Source organism: Rana temporaria, chromosome 1 (assembly GCF_905171775.1).
Source record: "Rana temporaria chromosome 1, aRanTem1.1, whole genome shotgun sequence".
In the NCBI taxonomy this organism is placed as follows: domain Eukaryota; kingdom Metazoa; phylum Chordata; class Amphibia; order Anura; family Ranidae; genus Rana; species Rana temporaria.
The window spans coordinates 105,089,633-105,111,891 of NC_053489.1; the positions used below are offsets into that span (position 1 = coordinate 105,089,633).

Genomic DNA, 22,259 nt, shown 5'->3' on the forward strand with positions numbered 1-22,259 from the left:
AGCGGTTTTTTTCGTGACCGCGACATTATGGCGGACACATCGGACAATTTTGACACATTTTTGGGACCATTGTCATTTTCACAGCAAAAAATGCTATAAAAATGCATTGTTTACTGTGAAAATGACAATTGCAGTTTGGAAGTTAACCACTGGGGGATGCTGAAGGGGTTAAGTGTGACCTCATATGTGTTTCCAACTGTAGGGGGGCGGGGCTGGACGTGTGACGTCATTGATCATGTTTCCCTATATCAGGAAACACACGATCAATGACAGCGCCACTGTGAAGAACGGGGAAGGTGTGTTTATACACACACACACACACACCTCTCCACGTTCTTCAGCACCGGGGACCAATCGCGGGACTCTGGCGGCGATCGAGTCCGCGGGTCCCGCGGCCACAGAGCTTTGGACAGGGTCGCGGGCGCGCGCCCACGACCCACGGCTGGGCATTTAACAATCACGTACAGGTACGCGATTGTGCCCAGCCGTGCCATTTGCCGACGTATATCAGCGTTAGGCGGTCCTTAAGTGGTTAAAATCGCAAAAAATAAAAACCAGAGCGGTGATCAAATGCCACCAAAAGAAAGCTCTATTTGTGGGGGGAAAAAAAGACATGAATTTTGTTCGGAAGCCACATTGCACGACTGGGCAATTGTCATTAAAAACGTGAGAGTGCTGAAAGCTGAAATTTCGCCTGGGCAGGAAAGGGGTATATGTGCCCAGTAAGCAAGTGGTTAAACATCGGCTATGTTTTCTATAAAATATGGGTTTAAGAGATTTGCAAACCATTGCATTCTGTTTTTATGTAGATTTTACACAGTGTCCCAACTTTTTGGGAGCTGGGGCTGTATAACAAATAGTCACCTATTAAATACTTCAATATGAAAACAAGCTTTTTAAATGACCACGCAATTGCGTATGTTACAGAAGAGCCAGCATCAACTAGGCAGATCATCCGTTACAAATATTAATATTTGTAGCAGATGTACCAGGTTTTGTTATCTGTGTTAGCCTTCCTATGCCACTTACTGCGATTGCCAGCAATAGATGGGGGCGGTGGACACAGTTTTGTTTCATCTGTGGCGTTTATATTGGTCCAGCAGCTCACCAACACCTTTGCAGTCATTGTGCTATATGCTGGGTGTTTGGTGTGCTCTTGCACCTTTAACCACTTGCCTACTGTGCATACACCCCCTTCCTGCCCAGACTAGATTTTAGCTTCCGGCACGGCGTCGATTTACTGACAATTGCACGGTCGTGCAACTTGGCTCCCAAACAAAATTGACGTCCTTTTTTTCCCCACAAATAGAGCTTTCTTTTGGTGGTATTTGATCGCCTGTGTGTTTTTTTTGGGGGGGCTATAAATATTATAAGAGCGTAAATTTTGAAAAAGAAAAAAAAAATAAGTATTTTTTACTTTTTGCTATAATAAATATCCCATTTAAAAAAAAAAAAAAAAAAAAAAATTCTCAGTTTAGGCCGATACGTATTCTACATATATTTGGTAAAAAAAAAAAAATAACCTTGTTTGCGCAAAAGTTATATTGCCTACAAAATAGGGGACATAATGTTTTTTTTTTTTTTTTTTACTAGGAATGGCGGCGATCTGCGTTTTTTTCGGGACTGCAACATTATAGCGGACACATCGGACACTTTTGACACATTTTTGGGACCATTCACATTTATACAGTTAACAGTGCTATAAATATGCATTGATTACTGTATAAATGTGACTGGCAGGGAAGGGGTTAACCACTAGGGGGTGGGGAAGGGGTTAAATGTGTAGCCTATTGAGTGTTCTAACTGTAGGGGGGTGACCGATCTGTGTCCCTATGTACAAGGGACACAGATCGGTCTCTTCTCTCCCTGACAGGACGTGGAGCTCTGTGTTTACACACAGAGCTCCACGTCCCTGCTCAGTTACTGGGAAATCGCGGGTGCCCGGGGGCCATCGTGGCTCCCAGTGATGCGACGGGTGCGCGCCCTAGAGGCTTTAAATGACAGGACGTCATATGATGTCCTGTCAGAATAATAAGGTATTCCGCCCGCCGTCATTTGATGGCGTGCGGTACCCTAGTGGTTAAGGAGGGGTGGCACCCCTTCAGTCCACCTGCCCCCATCTATCCATTAGAATGCATGTGCCTCCACTGTGGGGACGCGCATTGTTTAGTGTTAGGACCACAGATTACAGGGTGCCTTGGCGCGGCTCTGTGGCTCACGCTTGCGTTTGCAAATGCGTGCGGACAAAATCCTTGTTTTTAACGCATACTGTTAGACAGGTTAATTTGGTTGTTCTGCAGGCTGGTCGGTAAGGAGGCTTGGTTTTTCCCTGGGCATTCCCCAGGTTTTGTTATACAATTAATAGCATTTCAGCTGTGTCAGATTCCAATACTGCAAGTACCAACATACTGGTGCTGTCAATATCTGCAGGTGTCAAACACATTATCATCCTGATCAGTCGGTCATGCTCATTGGAAATCATTAAAATGCAAGAGAAATTAATTAATTTCCAAGCATGAATGTTTCTCTATCACATCAGTACACTGCAGTAATGCGATGAGTGTCGATAGCATTGAACAATGAAAATAAATAAAATGTCCATGGTCTCATTCTCCTCAGAAACACAACTTGCTTTAAAAACCACTTCCCGACCCGCGTATTGTAAATGTACGTCCTCTTTTTAAACATGGATATCTCAGTAACGGCAGCAGCTGCTGCCACAACTGAGATATCCATGTTTTCAGCGGGCGGCCGTGTAAACGATAACGGCGGTCTCCACGGCGGATTCACCGCGAGATCGCCGTTATCGGTGGCAGGAGAGGGGCCCCCCCTCCCGCCGCTTTTCCGCGCCCTCCGCCGCTTACCGGAGCCGTCGGTAGCGGCGGAGGAGATCCGATGCTGCCGCCTGGAGAGTGAGGACTTGAGTGAGGGCAAGATGGCCCCCACCCGTCCTCATAGCTCTGCTGGGCGGAAGTGACGTCAAAACGTCAGTCCCGCCCAGCCTCTTAACCACTTGCTTACTGGGCACATAAACCCCCTTCGTTCCCAGGCGAAATCTCAGCGTCCGGCACTGCGTCGCTTTAACTGACAATTGCGCGGTCGTGCGACGTGGCTCCCAAACAAAATTGGCGTCCTTTTTTCCCCACAAATAGAGCTTTTTTTTGGTGGTATTTGATCACCTCTGCGGTTTTTATTTTTTGCGCTATAAACAAAAAAAGAGCAACAATTTAAAAAAAATATATTTTTTTTTTACTTGTTGCTATAATAAATATCCTAATTTTTTTTAAAAAAACTATTTTTTTTCTCAGTTAAGGCCGATACGTATTTTTCGACGTATTTTTGTAAAAAAAAAAAAATCACAATAAGCGACTGGTTTGCGCAAAAGTTATAGCGCCTACAAAATGGGGAACAGAATTATGATTTTTTTTATTATTTTTTTTTTTACTAGTAATGGCGGCGATCTGCGATTTTTATTGGGACTGGGATATTGCGGCGGACGTATCGGACACTTTTGACACAAATTTGGCGCCATTCACATTTATACGGCGATCAGTGCTATAAAAATGCACTAATTACTGTATAAATGTGACTGGCAGTGAAGGGGTTAACACTAGGGGGTGAGGAAGGGGTTAAATGTGTAGCCTGGGTGTGTTATAACTGTGTGGGGGGAGGGGGGTGACTGGGGGAGGGGACCGATGCTGTGTCTCTATGTACAAGAGACACAGATCGGTCTCCTCTCCTCTGACAGCACGTGGAGCTCTGTGTTTACACACAGAGCTCCACGTCCCTGCTGTCACCTGCCGTGTCACCGACGATCGCGTGTACCCGGCGGATATCGCGGCCGCCAGGTACACGCATCGGGTCTTCGGCGATGCGTCGGGACAGTTTTTACCCGCCGCGCGCCACCCAGTGGCGCGCGCGGGTAATGCACATAAAGGCCGTTTTTAAACGGCCACTTGGCACTTGAGATCCGCGCTATAGACGAAATACGTCCGCAGCGCGGCTCTCAAGTGGTTAAAGAGACAATTTTTTTTTTGTCATTTTTTTAAATGACAAATTTTCCTTTTTTTTTTTTTTCTTGCATTTAAGCCTAAATATGAGATCTGAGGTCTTTTTGACCCCAGATCTCATATTTAAGAGGACCTGTCATGCTTTTTTCTATTACAAGGGATGTTTACATTCCTTGTAATAGGAATAAAAGTGATCCTTTTTTTTTTTTATATTTTAGTGTAAAAAATAATAAAATAAATAAAATTAAATAAGAAAACAAAAAAAAAATTTTTTTAAAGCGCCCCGTCCCGACGAGCTCGCGCACAGAAGCGAACGCATACGCGAGTAGCGCCCGCATATGAAAACGGTGTTCAAATCACACAAGTGAGGTATCGCCGCGATCGTTAGAGCGAGAGCAATAATTATAGCCCTAGAGCTACTCTGTAGCTCAAAAAATGCAACTTATAGAATTTTTTAAACGTCGCCTATCTAGATTTTTAAGGGTAAAAGTTTGACGCCATGCCACGAGCGGGCGCAATTTTTAAGCGTGACATGTTGGGTATCATTTTACTCGGCGTAACATTATCTTTAACAATATATAAAAAAATTGGGCCAAATTTATTGTTGTCTTATTTTTTAATTAAAAAAAGTGAATTTTTTCCAAAAAAAGTGCGCTTGTAAGACCGCTGCGCAAATACGGTGTGACAAAAAGTATTGCGATGACCGCCATTTTATTCTCTAGGGTGTTAGAAAAAAAAATATATAATGTTTGGGGGTTTTAAGTAATTTTCTAGCAGAAAAAACTGTTTTAGTCTTGCAAACACCAAATCTGAAAAACACCTAAGGTCTTTAAGTGGTTAAGGAAATATGTTTTTGCAAAGCCTTTCTTCATCTTTATGGGTCATTTAAACATGTTGTGTACATTTCTGAGGCACAGAGAGCTTTCATTTGAGGACAGATGTGATAAAAATTAATGCATGTTTTTCATTAGGAGCAAAGGCGGAAAAATATCCTTACAAATTAAATATAAATAAATTATATATATATATATACACACATACACACTATATATATATATATATATATATATATATATATATATATACACACACACTTTTTTTTTTTTTTAGCAGAGACCCTAAAGAATAACTTGGTGGAGATGGTTATCTAGCGGATGGGAAGTGGTTAAAGAAAAGATGATGCAATTCTGCCCCCTGAATCTGACCCAGTATAAAAATGTATATATATATATATATATATATATATATATATATATATATATATATATATATATATATATATATATATATATATATATATACACACACACACACACACACACACACACATACATACATACATACATACATACATACACACACACACACACACACACACACACACACACACACACAGGGAGTGCAGAATTATTAGGCAAATGAGTATTTTGACCACATCATCCTCTTTATGCATGTTGTCTGACTTACTCCAAGCTGTATAGGCTCGAAAGCCTACTACCAATTAAGCATATTAGGTGATGTGCATCTCTGTAATGAGAAGGTGTGTGGTCTAATGACATCAACACCCTATATCAGGTGTGCATAATTATTAGGCAACTTCCTTTCCTTTGGCAAAATGGGTCAAAAGAAGGACTTGACAGGCTCAGAAAAGTCAAAAATAGTGAGATATCTTGCAGAGGGATGCAGCACTCTTAAAATTGCAACGCTTCTGAAGCGTGATCATCGAACCATCAAGCGTTTCATTCAAAATAGTCAACAGGGTCGCAAGAAGCGTGTGGAAAAACCAAGGCGCAAAATAACTGCCCATGAACTGAGAAAAGTCAAGCGTGCAGCTGCCAAGATGCCACTTGCCACCAGTTTGGCCATATTTCAGAGCTGCAACATCACTGGAGTGCCCAAAAGCACAAGGTGTGCAATACTCAGAGACATGGCCAAGGTAAGAAAGGCTGAAAGACGACCACCACTGAACAAGACACACAAGCTGAAACGTCAAGACTGGGCCAAGAAATATCTCAAGACTGATTTTCTAAGGTTTTATGGACTGATGAAATGAGAGTGAGTCTTGATGGGCCAGATGGATGGGCCCGTGGCTGGATTGGTAAAGGGCAGAGAGCTCCAGTCCGACTCAGACGCCAACAAGGTGGAGGTGGAGTACTGGTTTGGGCTGGTATCATCAAAGATGAGCTTGTCGGGCCTTTTTGGGTTGAGGATGGAGTCAAGCTCAACTCCCAGTCCTACTGCCAGTTTCTGGAAGACACCTTCTTCAAGCAGTGGTACAGGAAGAAGTCTGCATCCTTCAAGAAAAACATGATTTTCATGCAGGACAATGCTCCATCACACGCGTCCAAGTACTCCACAGCGTGGCTGGCAAGAAAGGGTATAAAAGAAGAAAAACTAATGACATGGCCTCCTTGTTCACCTGATCTGAAGCCCATTGAGAACCTGTGGTCCATCATCAAATGTGAGATTTACAAGGAGGGAAAACAGTACACCTCTCTGAACAGTGTCTGGGAGGCTGTGGTTGCTGCTGCACGAAATGTTGATGGTGAACAGATCAAAACACTGACAGAATCCATGGATGGCAGGCTTTTGAGTGTCCTTGCAAAGAAAGGTGGCTATATTGGTCACTGATTTGTTTTTGTTTTGTTTTTGAATGTCAGAAATGTATATTTGTGAATGTCGAGATGTTATATTGGTTTCACTGGTAAAAATAAATAATTGAAATGGATATATATATTTTTTTTGTTAAGTTGCCTAATAATTATGCACAGTAATAGTCACCTGCACACACAGATATCCCCCTAAAATAGCTAAAACTAAAAACAAACTAAAAACTACTTCCAAAAATATTCAGCTTTGATATTAATGAGTTTTTTGGGTTCATTGAGAACATGGTTGTTGTTCAATAATAAAATGAATCCTCAAAAATACAACTTGCCTAATAATTCTGCACTCCCTGTGTATGTGTATATATATATATATATATATATATATATATATATATATATATATATATATATATATATATATATAGATATAGATATAGATATAGATATAGATATAGATATAGATATAGATATAGATATATAGATATAGATATAGATATATATATAGAGAGAGAGAGAGATATAGATATAGATAGATAGATATATAGATAATTACACACCTACACACTGCGCAAAAAAATTTAAAGTAACACTTTTGAATCAGAACTCCTGGGATATTGATCTGGTCGGTTAAGAAGCAAAGGGGGAGGGGTGTATACAGTTTCAGCTGCTTTGCTGTTAATTGAAATTAACAACAGGTGTTTAGATGGGCAACAATGAGAGGACCTCCAAAACAGGAATGTTTTTTTCAGGTGGAGGTGTCGCAACTTTTTTTCCCTACTCATCTTTTCTGTTTTTCACTAGTTTTGCATTTGGCTAGAGTCAGTGTCAGTACTGGTAGTACGAGGCGATACTTGGACCCTATAGGGGTTGCACAGGCAGTCCAACTCCTCCAGGATGGCTTGTCATTGCCAGAAGGTTTGCCGTGTCTCCCAGCACAGTCTCAAGAGCATGGAGGAGATTCCAGGAGACAGGCAGTTACTCTAGGAGAGCTGGACAGAGCCATAGAAGGTCCTTAACCCATCAGCAGGACCGGTATCTGCTCCTTTGTGCAAGGAGGAACAGGATGAGCACTGCCAAAGCCATACAAAATGACCTCCAGCAGGCCACTGGTGTGAATGTCTCTGACCAATCAGAAAATCAGAGTTAGTCTTACCGGAAACTCTGTTTCCAGGAGTCTTCCAGGACAGCCCTTGAGAGATGGAGCTTCTCCCAGGACAGGAAACACATCACCTCCAGCTCTTTAAAAGGCGGTCCCTCAGGTATCTGGTCAGTTTAATCCAAGAACCGAAGGACGGAGCTCAAATACCGTTAATAGTATACATACAATTTGTATTATCCATATCTTTACACATTTGTGTATATATATATATATATATATATATATATATATATATATATATATATATATATATATATATATATATATATATATATATATACACACACACATACACACACATACACACACACACATACACACACACACACATACATATATACACACACACACACCTACCTCAAAGAATAAGGTGGGAACGTGCTGTCCTGGAAGACTCCTGGAAACAGAGTTTCCGGTAAGACTAACTGATTTTCCCAAGGCGTCTTCCAGGACAGCCCTTGAGAGGATGAGCAAGCACTCACCAGTTTAGGGTGGGACTACTGCCTGTAGGACTTTCCTCCCAAAGGCCTTATCTTGACCACTTAAGAAGTCCAGTCGATAATGTAGAATGAACGTGGACATGCTTGACCACGTAGCGGCCTTGCATATCTGTTCCGGGGTAGCGCCGGCTCTTTCTGCCCAGGACGTGGCTAACGCCCTTGCCCTTATAGAGTGTGCCTTCTGTTGCTTCTAGATAAGCTAAGAGGCATCTTCTGACATCTAGCCAGTGTAACTGTTCCTCCTTGCTATTTGCAGGTTTGTTGCAGAAGGAAGGTAGAATGATGTCCTGACTCTTGTGAAAAGAAAAAGCGACTTTTGGAACAAAGGACTGGTCAGTCTTTAAAATAACTTTATCCTCCAATATTTGCATATAAGGTTCCCTGATTGACCGAGCTTGGAGTTTGCTGATTCTGCGAGCAGAAGTCATAGCGACTAAGAAGATTGTCTTTAAAGTAATCAGTCTTAAAGATGCCTCTGATAATGGCTCAAAAGGCTCTCTAATGACTGCTTTCAACATAAGAGATAGGTCCCACGTTGGAACTTTACGGCATGGGGCCGGGCGCTGTTTAGCAACTGCTTTGCAGAATCTATTGATAAGCGGGTCTTCCTGTAAGGAGCGCTGAACATAAACCGATAGGGCAGCAATTTGCACCTTAATCATGCTTAAGGCCAACTTCTTGTCAATACCCTCTTGTAGAAACACCAATATTGTTGGAGAATCGTATCTACTTTTTCCATTCTCTTTTAGCCAGAGATTAAATTTTTTCCAGTGTTTCAGATAAATTGCTCTGGTATTTGGTTTGCGACTCTGTAGCAGAGTTTCAATCACTCTGTCTGATAGACCCTTGGACTTCAGGATGTCTATTTCAGATACCAGGCCGCTAGATTCAGCATGGCTGGATTGGGGTGCCGCAGTGGACCTTGGGACAGCAGATCCTGACTGCACGGCAACATTCACGGTGGTCGATCTGCTAAAGAAAGAAGAAGAAGTGAAAACCACGCCCTTTTCGGCCAAAAAGGGGCTATCAGGATAAGGGAAGTCTTCTCCATCCTGAATTTGGAAAGGACTCTCGGTAAGAGATGCAGAGGTGGGAAGGCATATGACAGGGTGAATGTCCATGCATTCTGAAGGGCATCGGCTGCCACTGGTTGATCCCTGGGGTTCAGTGAGAAAAATTCTGGTAGTTTTGCATTTTTTCTGTTGGCGAATAGGTCGATCTCCGGATGACCCCACTTGGCCACTATTTCTGCAAAAACTGTCGGATCTAGAGACCACTCTTCTTGTGAGAACAATTGTCTGCTCAAAAAATCGGCTAGATTGTTCTGCGTACCCTTGAGATGGACTGCTGACAGTGACTCCAGATTCCCTTCTGCCCATACAAACACTTCCTTTGCTATGCCCATCAGGGTGGGATTCCTGGTTCCCCCCTGTTTGTTTAGATACGCTACCAAGGTTATGTTGTCCGACCTGACCTGTAGATGATGTTTGAGCTGACCCTGGAATGCTGCGATCCCTTTGGCTACGGCTTTTAACTCTCTGTAATTTGAAGAGCGCTTCTTCTCTAGGCGACTCCAAGTGCCTTGTGCCCACTGTCCCTCTAGATGGGCTCCCCAACCTCTGTTGCTGGTGTCCGTCGTCAGGATGCGCTCAATAGGGGGGTTCCACAGCAGACCCTTTTTCATGTTGTTTTGGTTTCTCCACCACCAGAGAGCCTGTTTTGTCTTTTCTGATAGGAAAGGACTTGGAAGACAAGGTGTACCTAACAGGTTTTGTAGGAGAAATGACTGGAGCGGTTTTTGGTGGAACCTGGCCCATTTGACTGCTGGGATGGAGGCTGACATGAGGCCTAAGACTGACATTATCTCCCTTATTGTGACAGGGAGATTTGTCTGTAATTGCGCTACCCGCTGACTTAGATGGTCGATTTTGTCTTGTGGGAGAAAAGTCTTTTGTTCTGTTGAACTTATTATGTAGCCCAAGAATAGGATCTCCTGTGAGGGAATGAGGTTTGGATTTTTCCCTGTTGATGATCCAACCTGAGTCAACCACTGCTGGACGATCACTAGATCCTCCAGTAGTTTTTGTTTTGTTGGTGCCAGGAACAGCAAGTCGTCTAAGTAGGGGACAACTGTTATGGCTTGGAGTCTTAGTGGAGGAAACGTTTCCGCTAGGATCTTGGTAAAGATCCTCGGGGACGAAGAGAGGCCAAAGGGGAGGGCTTGGCTCTGAAAGTGGTAAACCTTTTCCCCTATCCGAACAGCTATGTGGAGGAACTTTTGGGAGCTTTCCCTGATAGGAATGTGGAGGTAGGCATCCTTCAGATCTATTTTTGCCATGAAACAGTCTTTTTGAAGTAAATTCTTTACAGAATAAATTGATTCCATCTGGAATTTTTTGTACCGAATGACTGTATTCAACGGTTTTAGGTTGAATATCAGGCGATATTTGCCTGATGGCTTCCGTACCAGAAAGACGTGCGAGTAAAAACCCCGGCCTTCCTCCTGTTTGGGAACTGGTATTAGGACTTTTTGATCTACAAGTTCTCCTATGAGATCTTGTAATGCCTGAGATTTTACTGGATCTCTTGCCAATTGTGTAACCAAGAATCTTGTTGGTGGTACCTGGCTGAACTCCAAGGCATAGCCCTTTTCTATGACTCCCCTGACAAAGCTGTTGGAGGTCAGTTTTTTCCATTGTGGAAGGAAGTCCCCCAGTCTTCCTCCCACCTGGACCCTGGCATCACTGTGGCTTGGGATTTTTGTCAGGAGGGTTAAAGAGCACCTTCGCTTTTTGTTTCCCTCCATGTGCCGCCCAGGGTCTGTTTGGTTTCCCTTTTTCCTGCGTTTTCTTTTGCCCTTTAAAGGAACGAAAAAAACTTCCTGTTAAATGGCTTTTTCTTTTCAGGAAAAGTCTTTTGCTTATTCGCAGTGCGTTCTAACGCTTCATCTAGCGGAGTGCCAAACAGGAATTTACCTGAAAATGGAACGCTACAAAGGCGCAACTTAGAGGTGGTATCCCCCAGCCAGGTTTTGAGCCACAGAGTTCTAGCTGCTACTGACAGTGAAGCCGCCCTGGCTGAAAGTTTTACCGATTCTGCCGAGGCATCTGCGATAAAACCTACCGCTTTTAAAAGCATGGGGAAGGATTTTAGTAACTCTGTTCTAGGGGTACCTGCCGTCAGGTGTTCCTGCAACTGTTTGAGCCAAAATTCAAAATTACGGGCCACACACGTAGTTGCTAGAGCTGGCTTAAGATTAGCCATAGCCGTGTCCCAGGATCTTTTGAGTATTACATCCCCCCTTTTATCCATAGGATCCGCTAAGTGACCCATGTCATCAAAGACTAGGTCTGAATGTTTTGACACCTTTGCTAGGGGGGCATCCAACTTTGGGGACTGGTTCCAAACAGCATTGGGGTCCTCATCAAAAGGAAACCTCCTATTCAGACCACCTGAAAAGAAAGGCCTTTTATCAGGTTCCTCCCATTCCCTTAGCACCAAATCTGACATCAGTTTGTGTACTGGGAATACTTTGTTTTTTCCTGCTTAACCCTTGATACATTTTTCATGTTGTGAGAGCGAAGTTTTTTCTTCCTTCAACTGTAACATTTCATGAATGGCCCCTACCAATTCATCTACTTCCTCTTGGGAGAGTTTGAAACGAATGGGGGTGCGGGAGTCCTCCTGATCTTTTTCCTGTCCAGAATCTGACTGGGAGGATTCAGAATTTCTAAGGGAAACCTCCTCATTCTCCACAGGTTCACCTGATCCTGATGCTACTGGAGTGGGAGAGGTGGGCACCTCTTGCTGCCTGGCAGTTAAGCCTGGAATCTGAGTATCCGCAATAAGTTTTCTAAAAGATTTAAAAGTAGATTGCATCTCCTCTTTAAAAGATCCAAGGAATTTGGTAATCGGGGACTCCTCCTCATTATTTAATACTGTTGTGATACAGGGGCCGCATAGATTTTTAGTATAGCCTGATGAAGAAGCCTTGCATTGCACGTGGGGCACTTCCTCTTGTCTTTGGGCAGTCCCTTTGTACTATGCTCTTTGGGATCCTTCTGAGTAGGGAACAAAAGAGGGGTAGAGAGAGAGAGGACCTGTTAAATAACAGCAGACATAAGTGTCCCCCTCCCCTGTCCTAGAGGTGCCCACTGAGCTCTGAGAGGGTTCACCGCCCTTTCTAGCCCCCCCTGTAAACAGGTGAAAAGCGCAGGAAAAAGGTTCTGGCCCAGCCAGCCTACCTGCAATGAGCCGGCGCCGGACTCCCCTGGAACGTGGGATGCCTCCATGATGCTCCGTCAGGCGGTATATAGCACGTGCTAAACGCCTTTATAGGCGCCGACTCGGCCTTCCTTCTCTCCCTGCGCCGGAAACCGGAACCAGAGTTCCCGGTGCACAGTGATGACGCGCATCCTGGCCGGAGGTTACGCTCGGCGACTTCCGGGTCACGACGCACACGAGAAAAATGAGTTCTCCCGCCGCAGACGCCGCCGCCATGCAGGCCATCACTGCCCACTCCCTCGCCGGGCTCCGGAGGGAAGAAGGAACGGGGAACTCCAAGCCCAAGCGGAGGGAACCCGTGGCCAGCAAGGAGAGATTTCTTAGTAGGTGAGGGGAACAAGCCCAAGCTGTCTTCCTCCAGCCCTTGAGATGGATACTCTCCCGGATCCATCCCTTCTTAAAAAAAGACGGTTCCTCAAGGCAACATGTCTCCTCCGACTGAGGAAACACATAAAAACTGACCAGATGCCTGAGGGACCACCTTTTAAAGAGCTGGAGGTGATGTGTTTCCTGTCCTGGGAGGAGCTCCATCTCTCAAGGGCTGTCCTGGAAGACGCCTTGGGAAACAGACTTCATGGGGGTGGCCTGAGGGTACGACGTCCTCTAGTGCGCTCTCTGCCGGACACTGTGTAGCTCGATTGGCATTTTCCATTAAACACCAGAATTGGCAGGTCCGCCACTGGTGCCCCATGCTTTTTACAGATGAGAGCAGGTTTACCCTGAGCATATGTGACAGACGTGAAAGGGTCCGGAGAATCCGCAGGAGAACTTTATGATGCCTTTAACATCCTGTAACATCGTTCAGCATGACCAGTTTGTTTGGTGGTGGGTCAGTGATGGTCTGGGGAGACATATACATGGGAGGGACACACAGACCTCTACAGGCTACACAATGGCACACTGACTGCCATTAGGTATCGGGATGAAATCCTTGGACCCATTGTCAGACCCTACGCTGGTGCAGTGGGTTCTGGGTTCCTCCTGGTGCACGACAATGCCCGGCATCATGTGGCGAGAGCATGCAGCCAGTTCCTGGAGGATGAAGAAATTTATACCACGCTCACCTGACCTAAATCCAAAAGAACACCTCTGGGACATTAGGTTTCGGTCCATCCGGTGCTGCCAGTCTGTTCAGGAGCTCAGTGATGCCCTGGTCCAGGTCTGGGAGGAAATACCCCAGGACACCATCTGTCGTATCATTAGCAGCTATGCATACAAGCACTTGGGGGCCAAACAAACTACTGAGGACCATTTTGAGTTGTTGCAATGAAATTAAAGCAAAATGGACTAGCTTGCTGCATAATTTTTTCACTTTGATTTTTGGGGTGTCTTTGAATTCAGCCCTCTGTAGGTGGATAATTTTCATTTCCATCAAATTATGTGCCATCCTTTCATTCCTAACACGAGACTTTTGCCTGTTGAGATCTGAGAGATAGATTATATATATATATATATATATATATATATATATATATATATATATATATATATATATATATATATATATATAGATATATATAGTTTGGGTGTTCCAACTATTTTCTTACAAAAAAAAAAAAAAAGGATTTCAACTTGAAAGCAACAAAATGTAAGAAAAAGCCCTGGTCTTCAAGTGGTTAAAGATACCAATTTATTTCAGAGGTGCGTTCAAGTTTAATTTTTTTTACTAAACCCACAACAGTGAAAACAGTCTGTATATGCAGTCAAGCATGCTGGTTATACTGCGGAACCTAAGGGGTTAATCCTCTGCATTGTGTAAAAAGGCATTTTTATCCCGTCTTCTCTGATCCTCCCCTTCTTTTACTATCCCCAATACATCTGTTGATAGAACAGAGCCCTAGGAGGCATTCTGCACATGCTCAGATTGGTTTGTACTGCTAGAGTTGTTGTTTTTTTTTTGGGGGGGGGGGGGGGGCACATGCGATTAGCATAGGGCCAATCAGCTCTGTCCAGACAGAAAGTCATGGGTCATGCAGCTTTATAAAGCAGTCAAAGAAGAATGAAACTCCTCACTCATGTTGTGTTATTGATGCACTTTTTGAGTCACGTGACCTATGAGAAAAGCACAGTTTTCCCGTGGCCTTTATTGGCACCCTTTTCTCTATCGGCAAAATGCAGATAACCCTACTTTCAGGCGATAGATCAGTGTATCCCTACTGCTATATATTGTTAATGGAAAAAGGTATTTAAGCGTTAAAGCGGTGGTTCACCCTGCAGAACAACATTGTAGCATACAATTCAGCATTGTAGTGCGAGCTACTGTATGCCGGTCTTAATTTTTTTATCGCCGTACTCACAGTGTAATCGTACATAGTAGATTCTGACTGCTCGCGGGGAATGGGCGTTCCTTTCAAGAGGGAGGGTGATTGACGGCCGGCTCTGGCGCGTCACGCTCCCCGAAGACAGCCGGAGTAGGTCTCGGCTCTTCACGGCGCCTGCGCACAGACTATGCGCATGCGCCGTGAAGAGCCAAGCCTATTTCGGCTATTTCCGGAGAAGCGTGACGCGCCAGAGCCGGCCGTCAATCACCTTCCGTCTGGATTGGAACGCCCATTCCCCGTGGGCAGTCGGAATCTACGATGTACGATTACACTGAGTACGGCGATAAAAAAATTAAGAACGGCATACTGTAGCTCGCGCTACAATGCCGAATTTTAGGCTAGAAGAAAAAAAAAAAAAAATTTATTTTATAGGGTGAACCCCCGCTTTAATATTTACTGAAATAATTGTGTTTCCATGTACTGTGGGAGACCAGATATAATGAATGCTGGGTCCTAGGTTTAGAAACATTTTAAGGTTTGACATGCTGGGTAACCATTTACAAAGCACAACCTCATCTTTTATATTTTATCAAAAACTGAGTCACGTATTGCATTTGTGTGCCATATAATTCAGGGATCAGGCACTGTCACCTCCTGACAGGCAAAGACCGGAGGGGGAGAGAGCACAGAGGAGACAGATAGCAGGCTGCGAATGACGAAGGCACGTACAGATGACTCCGGCTCAGCAGCCCTGATATATCGGAGTCAGCGTACAGGGGGAAGGTGTAGACAGGCAGTATCAGCCAGGTATTTCAGGTGTTACGGGGGTACCAAATGACACAGCACAAGCACTGTGCTGTATAAAATGCTTTAACCACCCAAGGACCAGGCCTATTTTACAGAGGAGAGCTAGTTCTAGAATTATTGCTCTCACTCCAAAGAACACGGCAATACCTCATAAGAGTGGTTTGAACGCCATTTTCATATGCGGGCACGACTTACGTATGCGTTCGCTTCTGCAGGATTTTTTATATTTATGTTTTGGGTTAAACGCTTTAACTGCTGTGCAGATATTGTAACAAAAAACTAGAACAACCACTATTTTATTCTCCAGGGTCTCCGCTTTCAGAAAATATAAACTCTTGTAGGAAAATGTATACACATTTTAGGCCTGAAATTATTTTTAAATGTGGGAGAAAAATAAAAATCTGCCAGTGAAAGGCAGATTTACACGACACATCACCAAGTTTCAAATCATGAAATTACTGTATAAAAACTACCTCTTAAAAGACAGCAAAGTTTAATACAGACATACCCCACTTTCATGTATGTAAAACGAAAATGTACCTAAAGTGAAGCAATGCCTTTTTTCACCTCTAGGGTGCAGTGGGGGAGTTAGGGGCTGTAGTGGGGGGGGGGGGGGGCAGGGGCACACTGCAACAGGGTGGACTAAGCTCCTGGAGCTTCAGCTCCTTCTACTGTGGCTACAAAATGTCTGTACCGTGCTTGTGAGGCACTTGACATACACTCACGGGTATGTACATAAAGTGAGTGTACTTAAAGCGGGGTATGCCTGTACTTTTATTACGGCAGGCTAAAAAGTTCTACTGGTCTACGAGTATAATTTCCTTTTGTTGCCATTTTTCCAACCCTTCATTATTTAGCACAGTGTACTACAAAGGCTACCAACTACAATCATACCTCAATAAAGGAATCAATATGCATCATAAGAGCTTGTGTTCTCGCAGTAATGAACTGGTTGACGCAGGCAACAGCATGTGACCTACATTGAAGGAAAGAAGGAATACAAGATGAAATTCATAGGCAATAAAAACGGTTTACGCAAAGAACACACCATAAAGTATAAAAGATCGTAGAAAGAGAATACAAAAGAATATACTGAAATGCCTTCTTGAGATTGTTGTAAATCTCAAATATCCCTAAAAGGAAGTCGATGCCTATGATGGCATTCATGCATGCTTGATCCCGAACCGGGCGGCTTGTGTCCTATTCAGACACACAGTCCAGCTCGGCCACACCCTCTGACGACAGGTTTTGATTTAAAGAGAAAAACAAACTGCGCAACAGAACAAAACAATTAAAGCAGCTGGACACTGAAGGTCAATAGAATCCTTAAAAGTAGCGTATAGAAAAAAGCAGTGCAGCGCTAAAATAAAAATAATGAATCAAGTCCAAACGATCAAATCGGGGTGATAAAAGGGTTAAGCTGACTCTTGGAACCTCGCAGAGGTGTTCAGATGTGTGATCCTTAAACACAAACAGGTATCCTTAAATAGAAGCACAAGCCGCTCACCTGAACAAATGGACATGTGGGTGAGCAGCAGGTCAAATGCGCAGTTCCCTCAAAATAGGGGGGTGTTTGGTTCAACGGTGTCTCCTTGTATAAATTATTTCTTCAGAGGACTCCAAATGATAGATGGTCGTCCGATAGACTCTCTTGTGGAATGGTGTCTATCATGGAAAAGTATAAAACAGACACATAGTGCTCTCCGTATATAGTGCTCTCCGTCCTAGGGTGCAGGACTTCTTCAGCGGATGAAGAACTTCTTCAGCACTGAAGAAGTCCGGCACCCTAGGACGATACGTGTGCGGGGGGCTTTAATTTGATGTCAGGACAGCCACCTATCTGGCCTTTTTATTGTTGTACACTCATTTTCCATGCACTAGGATATAGTGCTCTATTTGTGAGTACCCCCCTTCTTTAATACATTTTATTGCTTTTGTGATCATACGGAGAGCACTGTGTGTCTGTTTTATACTTTTCCATGATACCATTCCACGAGAGAGTCTATCGGACGACCATCAATCATTTGGAGTCCTCTGGAGAAATAATTTATGCAAGGAGACACCGTTGAACCAAACACCCCCCTATTTTGAGGGAACAGCGCATTTGACCTGCTGCTCACACACAGGTCCATTTGTTCAGGTGAGCGGCTTGTACTTCTATTTAAGGATACCTGTTTGATGTGTTTAAGGATCACACATCTGAACACCTCTGCGAGGTTCCAAGAGTCAGCTTAACCCTTTTATCACCCCGATCATTGTTTGGACTTGATTCATTATTTTTATTATTTTAGCGCTGCACTGCTTTTTTCTACATGTTTTGATTGACTGAGTGACAAGTAATTAGATGGGGCTGTCAATCAATCAATTTAAGGAAGAAATGCTTTACAATGGCACAACTAATATAAAACACAAAATAAATTTAGCTAGACAAAGCAAGCATTTTTCTAATAAAACCATTCAGTATGGTCTTTCCTACTTATTATATTTAGGTTTGAACTGGATCATCATAGAATCACTTAATGAGCCTGATACAGAACTTATAATAATAAATTATAAAAATAATAATTAGAACTCTGCAGCAGAGGTACAGTTAGTTCCATATATATTTGGACACAGGCACAATTTGCATACTTTTGTCTCTGTATGCCACCAGAATAGAAGTAAAACAAAACAATCCAAATGAATTTGAAATGCAGACTTTCAGCTTTAATTCAAGGGGTTGAACATAAATATCAAGTACAAATTGCAACCATTTTTATACACAGTCCCCCCATTTTCAGGGGCACAAATGTAATTGGACAAATGATAATCATAAATAAAATGTTCATTTTTTATATTTTGTTGAGAATCCTTTACTGGAAACGACTGCCTGAAGTCTGGAACCTATAGACATTACCAAAGGCGGTTTCCTCTGATGCTTTGCCAGTCTAACTGCAGCTGTCTTCAGTTCTTTTTGTGGGCCTTTCTTCCTTTAGCAAGTGAAAAGCATGCTCAATTGGGCTGAGAACAGGCGATTGCCTCTGCCATTGCAGAATATTCCACCTATTTTCCTTCAAAATCTCCTGGATTGTTTTTGCAGTGTGGTTTGGATCATTGTCTATCTGCATTGTGAAGCGCCATCCAATTAACTTTGCTGCATTTGTCTGAATCTGGGCTGACAGTACCTCTCTAAACACTGAAGAATTCCTCCGGCTGCTTCTCTCACATCATAAACAAACACCCATAACCCAGTGCCAATGGAAGCCATGCATGCCATCACACTGCCTACACCATGTTTTACAGAGGATGTTGTGCGATTTGGACCATAGGCAGTTACAAGCCTTCTCCACACTGTTCTTCCCGTCATTCTGGTACAGATTCATCTTGGTTTCATCCGGCCAAAGAATGCTTTTCCAGAACTGGTCTGGAGGAGATAACAGAGGGAAATTGAGCTGAACCGGGAGGGGGAGAAAGTTGGAGAGGTCTTTTTTTTTGTGGGAGGGAACAAGGTGGGGTGGTAATAAGGAAGAAATTGGAGGTAGAGTAGGTAAAGACAATTCACATTAAAGTAAGGAACCGAATAGGCTATAAGAGTATAGAAGATGACTATATTTAGAATGGTAAATTGAGACAATATAAAAATGTGGAAATTATAATGTGAATATGAAAATTATAAAGAATTTATAAAAAAAGAACTGGTCTGGCTTTTTTAGATGTTTTTTGGCAAAGTCTAATCTGGCTTTTCTATTCTTCAGGCTTATGAATGGGTTGTACCTTGTGGTGAACCCTCTGTATTTGCTCTCATGAAAGACTTTCTCTTGATTGTAGACTTTGACAATGATACGCCCCCCCCTGCTGGAGTGTCCTTCACTTGTCTGGATGGATGTTGTGAATGGGTTTTTCTTTACCATAGAGATGATCCTGCAATCATTAACCATTGTTGTCCTTCTTGGACGTCCAGGCCTTATTATGTTGCTAAGCTCACCAGTGCATTCATTCTTCTTGCCTCAGGGGTCTCAAACTGGCGGCCCTCCAGCTGTTGCGAAACTACAAGTCCCATCATGCCTCTGCCTGTGGGAGTCATGCTTGTAACTGTCAGCCTTGCAATGCCTCATGGGACTTGTAGTTTCGCAACATCTGGAGGGCCGCCAGTTTGAGACCCCTGCTCTAAAGGATTGGTTTCATTTTTGAAGCCTTAAAAAAAAAAAACTTCTTCACTTGCATGGACGGCTCTTTTGAACGCATGATAAAAGTTCACTGCAATAGATTCCAAATGCAAATACCACACTTGGAATACACTCCAGAACTTTTACCTACTTAAGACCCCTTTCACACTGAGGCACTATAACGCTAAAAATTTAGTGCCTGCAAAGCGCCCTTAAAGAGCCGCTCCTTTGACTCCAATGTGAAAGCCCGAGGGCTTTCACACTGGAGCAGTGCGCTGGTTTTAACCCTTTTCCGACCGCTAGTGGGGGTTAAAAGCGCCCGTTAGCAGCCAAATATCTCCGCAAACATGACGGTAAAGCGCCTATAAAATTAGTGGCGCTTTACCACCGCCCTCGCCCCAGTGTAAAAGGGGCCTAATTGATGAAGAAATAAGGAATAGCCCACGCCATGCAACAATTTTTGATTCAACGGTCAAATTACTTTTAGTCACTTGAAAAGGGGGGGGGGGGGGATTTCTATCCTTATAAGCTATAATTCCTAAACCTTTCCTCCCAACGTGGATGTACATACCCTCAGATTAAACCTGAGAGTGTGTACTTTCATATCCATTACAGAACTATAGCTTGAATATGTTTTGGTAAACGCCTGAAAATGTTTTAAATTGTGCCCGCGTCAAAATATATATGGACCCAACTATATGAGCTTTGATCATTTCCCCTCAATTCTGCCTTGCCCAAAAAGCTTTCTGACAAATACAAGTGGTTAAAGGGATTCAAGTGACATTTTTCTCTTACAATAATAAAGCTGGTTCTACTTTCATGATCTGTGCAATTTTTTTTTGCACGGAGTAACCCAGATCCTCTTCTTCTCGGGTCCCCCCGTCAGTGCTTCTGGCCCGCACCAATGGCTGCTGTGTTTGAACAGATTTGGAGGGAGAGCCAAGAGGTTCTCTACACTAATGCACTTGGCTAGATCAAGATTGTGGCTTTGAAGTGGTTTACTGAGATAATGACTGAGGCCATCAGCCATAACACCAATATTTATTTTCTTCAGCCGGCGGCTGGCTAATGAGTGTTCCGAGCAGCTCATGAGCTGCTGGAAAGCTTTAAGAAGCAGCGGGAGAGGATGCAAAACTGGGATGAGAAAAAAATCTTACTAAAACACAGGACATTTAACCCCTTGATCGCCCTAAATGTTAACCCCTTCACAGCCAGTGTCATAAGTACAGTCACAGTGTATAGTATTACTACTGTTCACTGTATTAGTATCACTGGTGATGTCACTGGCAGTTCAACCCCCCCCCCCCCCCCCCAGCGGCAAAGTCAGATTGCTCTCTGAACGATCACAGTCCCATTATAAGTCGCTGATCACCATTATCAATATAAAAAATAAATAGGAACTCCATATATACTTATTTGTTCAAAATGTATGAGAAAAATTGATTATTTGTATTTGATATGTTTATAGCAGAATTTTTTCAAAAAATCCTTCTGTCCCTCAACGGACTCCAAGAGCAGAAACTGGGGACCGCCTGCATCGTAACCCCTTTGTGCCGGCGCTTCACAGCCCTTAAGGTTTCAGATTTCCGGGAGACAGAGCTTATGATCATGTGACCCAACATGATCGGAAAGCTCCCAAATCGCAAGAAGCAAATCAGGAGCTTTCCACTAGCCACCACCAACTGTCAGGAGCACAGCTGTGTCTGCTATTTGGCACGCAAATATGCGGCCACTCTGCCCCAAGGTGCACCTGCCGAGGCGCTGCATATTTGTGTACCGTCAGCGCCTGGGGTTTAAAAACAGCAGCCTAAAGGACCCAAAGCTAGCATCAGATGGGTACGTAATGTCCATGTGGTAAAAATAGTGAACAAATCTGGAATAGTTGCTTCATACCAAAAAGCCCAAAAATCACTCAGAGGTCTAGCAGAATGCACCTTGAGAAAAGTGAAAGCCCACCCTTGAGACCATAAGATTGGGTGCTGGTCTGCCCAAGCCACTTTGAGATGGTGGAACAAAAAGCAAGTGCACCCTTACAGGGACAATATGGAACAACAAAAAGGAAATCGATATTGCTAAAAGCAGCAGATCGGTAGACACAGCTCAGACCACAACCAGACTATGACGTTAAATTTTCTTTTGGTGACCTGGAGGCAGATTGAGGGAGAGAAGAAAGATGTACTTGAAGTGCAAGGCAGAAACTACCTTCAGCAAGAAGAAGTCCTGGGCCCAACACCCTTTCTCCAATGCAAAACCTGAAAGAGTTCCTTGCATGATAATGCCATCAGTACAGAAGCCGGTCTTTTTTTCTGTCCGATTCAGGTGCGAGATCAGGTAATAATTTGCACCTGGACCGGTGAACAAAACCACACGACTCCTTTTAAAAACTGAACTGAAACCATAGCTGGACATATGCGAACCAAGCTTTAAGAGAGGAATGTCTCTACTGGGTACAAATGGCAGTTCATGAAGCACAGAGAACCACAT

The 22,259-nt window shown here is 43.5% G+C and overlaps 1 protein-coding gene across 2 annotated transcripts in view; it reads right to left on the bottom strand.

Moving 5' to 3' along the window:
- Positions 1–22,259, bottom strand: part of TNPO1 (transportin 1) — a 230,386-nt gene that overhangs the window by 129,532 nt on the left and 78,595 nt on the right. For both annotated transcript variants that reach the window (XM_040341460.1, XM_040341459.1), the window contains exon 6: positions 16,525–16,606. In XM_040341460.1, the coding sequence (XP_040197394.1) occupies positions 16,525–16,606 (82 nt within the window). The remainder of the gene's footprint in view (positions 1–16,524; positions 16,607–22,259) is intronic.